Source organism: Marmota marmota, unplaced genomic scaffold (assembly GCF_001458135.2).
Source record: "Marmota marmota marmota unplaced genomic scaffold, marMar, whole genome shotgun sequence".
In the NCBI taxonomy this organism is placed as follows: domain Eukaryota; kingdom Metazoa; phylum Chordata; class Mammalia; order Rodentia; family Sciuridae; genus Marmota; species Marmota marmota.
The window spans coordinates 20,470,520-20,473,459 of NW_026000185.1; the positions used below are offsets into that span (position 1 = coordinate 20,470,520).

General features: G+C 48.3%; 1 protein-coding gene across 1 annotated transcript in view; it reads left to right on the top strand.

Moving 5' to 3' along the window:
* Gdpd3 (glycerophosphodiester phosphodiesterase domain containing 3) overlaps positions 1-2,579 on the top strand; it is an 8,459-nt gene extending 5,880 nt beyond the window's left edge. Inside the window, exons 8-9 of the mRNA XM_015491246.2 lie at positions 1,319-1,378; positions 1,483-2,579. Coding sequence (XP_015346732.1) covers positions 1,319-1,378; positions 1,483-1,546 — 124 coding nt within the window. The 3' untranslated portion in view covers positions 1,547-2,579. The remainder of the gene's footprint in view (positions 1-1,318; positions 1,379-1,482) is intronic.
* Positions 2,580-2,940: the final 361 nt, after the last annotated feature.

A 2,940-nucleotide genomic window follows, 5' to 3' on the forward strand; every position in this document is an offset into this window, starting at 1 on the left:
TTTTTTTTTTTTTTTTTTTTTTTTTTTTTTTGTACCTGGCATTGAACCCAGGGGTGTTTGGTGTTTCACCACATCCCCAACCCTTTTTGTGTTTTGAGACGGGGTCTTGCTGAGTTGCTTAGGGCTCAGTAAATTGCTGAGGCTGGCTTTGAACTCACAGTCCTCCTGCCTCAGCCTCCCCAGCCACTGGGATTACAGGCCTGCACCTGGCTTTTCCTTTGCTTTCTAACCACTAGGGTGGTTCCCCAGTGCTCTCTGCTACCCTCCAGTACACTCAGCCAACCCCACAATCCCTTGCTACAAAGCTTTGTATGTGTAACTTTTTATATAGGATTTGCAAAATGTTTCCACATCTTTTGGTGTATTTGATGCTTACTTTGCAATGCCCCTAGAAGGTATAGGAGTCATGGCCCCCATAGTATCCATAGAGAATCAGAGGCTCAGAGAGTTTGTCCAGGGTCACACAGCTGTAAGTACAGATCCCAGGTGCATCCTAGGTCTTACTCCATTGCTTGCCTTGGAATGTTGTAAAACCCTCTAAAGTCACCTCTGGAGTGGGATAATTAGCAACAAGTAGCCAACCCATTAAGCACTATCTGGCCTCAAGAAGCTCACCAGATACTGCCAGGAGGACCTCCAAGTGGGTTGTCCAGCTTTAAAATCCAGCTGTACCCCAGCCCTGGCCTCAGCCCCACCACTGATTTGTTTCGTGACCTCCAGCAAATCCCTTTAGTTTGCTAAGGCTCAATTTCCTTGTCTATAAGACAGGTAGAACTGGGCATCATGGCACATGTCTGTGATCCCAGCAACTCAGGAGGCTAAGGCAGGAGGATTGCCAAGTTCAAGACCAACCTTAGCAAATTAGTGAAGCCCTAAGCAACTTAGCAAGACCCTGTCTCAAAATAAAAAATAAAGCTGAACACAGTGGTACATGCCTGTAATTCCAGAGGCTCGGGAGGCTGAGGCAAGGAAACCATTAGTTCAAAGCCTCAGTGACTTAGTGAGGCCCTAAGCAACTTAGCAAGACTCTGTCTCATAAAAAAAAATAAAAGAATTTAAAAAAAAAAATGATTGGGGATATGGCTCAGTGGTTAGGTGCCCCTGGGTTCAATCCCCATATTAAAAAAAAAAAAAAAAAAAAGTGAGATGGGGGGCTTACCCTTGAAGCATGGATTTGGGGATCTTGGAATAGCATCTTGCTGAACAATGGGTGATTATTCCTTTGGGCAACTGCAAAAGTTCTTCTGCAGGGACAGGGCTGTACCCCCATGACAGAGGGAGATCCAATGGGCTGACCCCATCCACCTTCTCTTCACAGGACCTACTTCCCATTTTCCTGCTCTGGGCTGAACCAGTTGGCAGCTGTGGTTTTAAAATGGTGAGATGGGCAAGAAGACTAGGTTGAATGTCCCAGTAGCAACCTGCTACCACCCTCTCCTTTGTCCTGTCTCATGGTCACCTTTTCCATGCCCCTATCCCCAGGATCATCATGAGAAAGAGTCTGATCCAACACTTGCAAGAGCGAGGGGTGCAGGTGAGAATGTGAGCACCACTCTGGCACAGGCCTGGCATCGGGGTCCCAATCTCTGCTGCTGATGGTGGAATCACTTGGGCAAGCCATATTATCTTCAGAGTCTGTTTCTTTATCCACAAAATGGGGAGAATGGTATACATAACCCTCCTGGGTATGTAACTGGTACTAGGAGACGCACTGTGAAGATGATGCATGGGAAGATGACCATACTGTCCTGATCCCTGAGGATCAGCTTTAACCAGGTCACTTAATTAGCAAACCTTGTTGAGCATGTTCCAGACTGGGGATGAGAGCTTCCCATCAAGGGCAGGGGAAGGAAACAAGCAGGCCAGACCTGCTTTACATCACCTGTTGAAAAACGGAAGCAGAGGGCTGTGGGCTGTGAGATCTGGAAGAAGAGAGGTGTGAGCAGCCTAGGAAGTATGGGAGGAAGCTGGCTCTCAGGGAGCAGGAAGGCCTGCAGGTGTGAAGGGTGGAGAGGCAGAAGACCAGGCTGGCAGAGACACTGGGAAAGCTCCCAGGCCACAGCCTGGAGGAGGTGACCGAGAGTGGCCCAGGCTCAGGCAGGCCTGCTAGGCTCAGAAAGGAGTGTGGACTCCAGTCACAGGGAAGGGAAGCTTTGGGGGTCTTCAAAGTAGAGAGGGCTGATCCAGTTGAGGTTTTCTGAGTTTTGCCTCCATATGAAGAAGATGTTGTGGGGGGTGGAGTGGAAGCAAAGTATCCTAGGAATCTGATGCTACCCTGGACAGGTCTCAGGCTTAGGTGGCAGTAATGGAGACAGGTGGAAGAGGACTTGGCTAGTGACTGGATGTGGGGTGAGTGAGGCCCTGGGAATAACAAGGCTCTTTCTGATCAGCCCTCTTATGTCTCTGATCTTCACTACCACTTTGGAAGTTTGGACCATCATCATTTGTCAAATTAAGAAATCAACAGCCAGGCACAGTGGTGCACGCTTGTAATCCCAGCAGCTAAAGAGGCTGAGGCAGGAAGATCACGAGTTGAAAGCCAGCCTCAGCAACAGCAAGGTGCTAAGCAACTCAGTGAGACCCTGTCTCTAAATAAAATACAAAAAATAGGGCCAGGGATGTGGCTCAGTGATCAAGTCCCCCTGAGTTCAATCCCCAGTACAAAAAAAAAAAATCAACAGCTGGGCATGGTGGCATGCACCTGTAATCTAAGTTACTTGGGAGTTTGAGGCAGAAGGATTGACAGTTGGTCAACCTGGACAATTTAGGAGACCCTGCTCAAAATAAAAAATTTAAAGAGCCAGTGATGTAGGTCAGTGGCAGAATGCCTCTGGGTTCAATCCCCAGTACCTAAAGCGAAGGAGGAGGAAGAAGAGGAGGAGGAGGGAGGAAAGGGAAGAGGAGGGAGAAAAGGAAGGAGGAGGACTAGAAAAGAAAAGG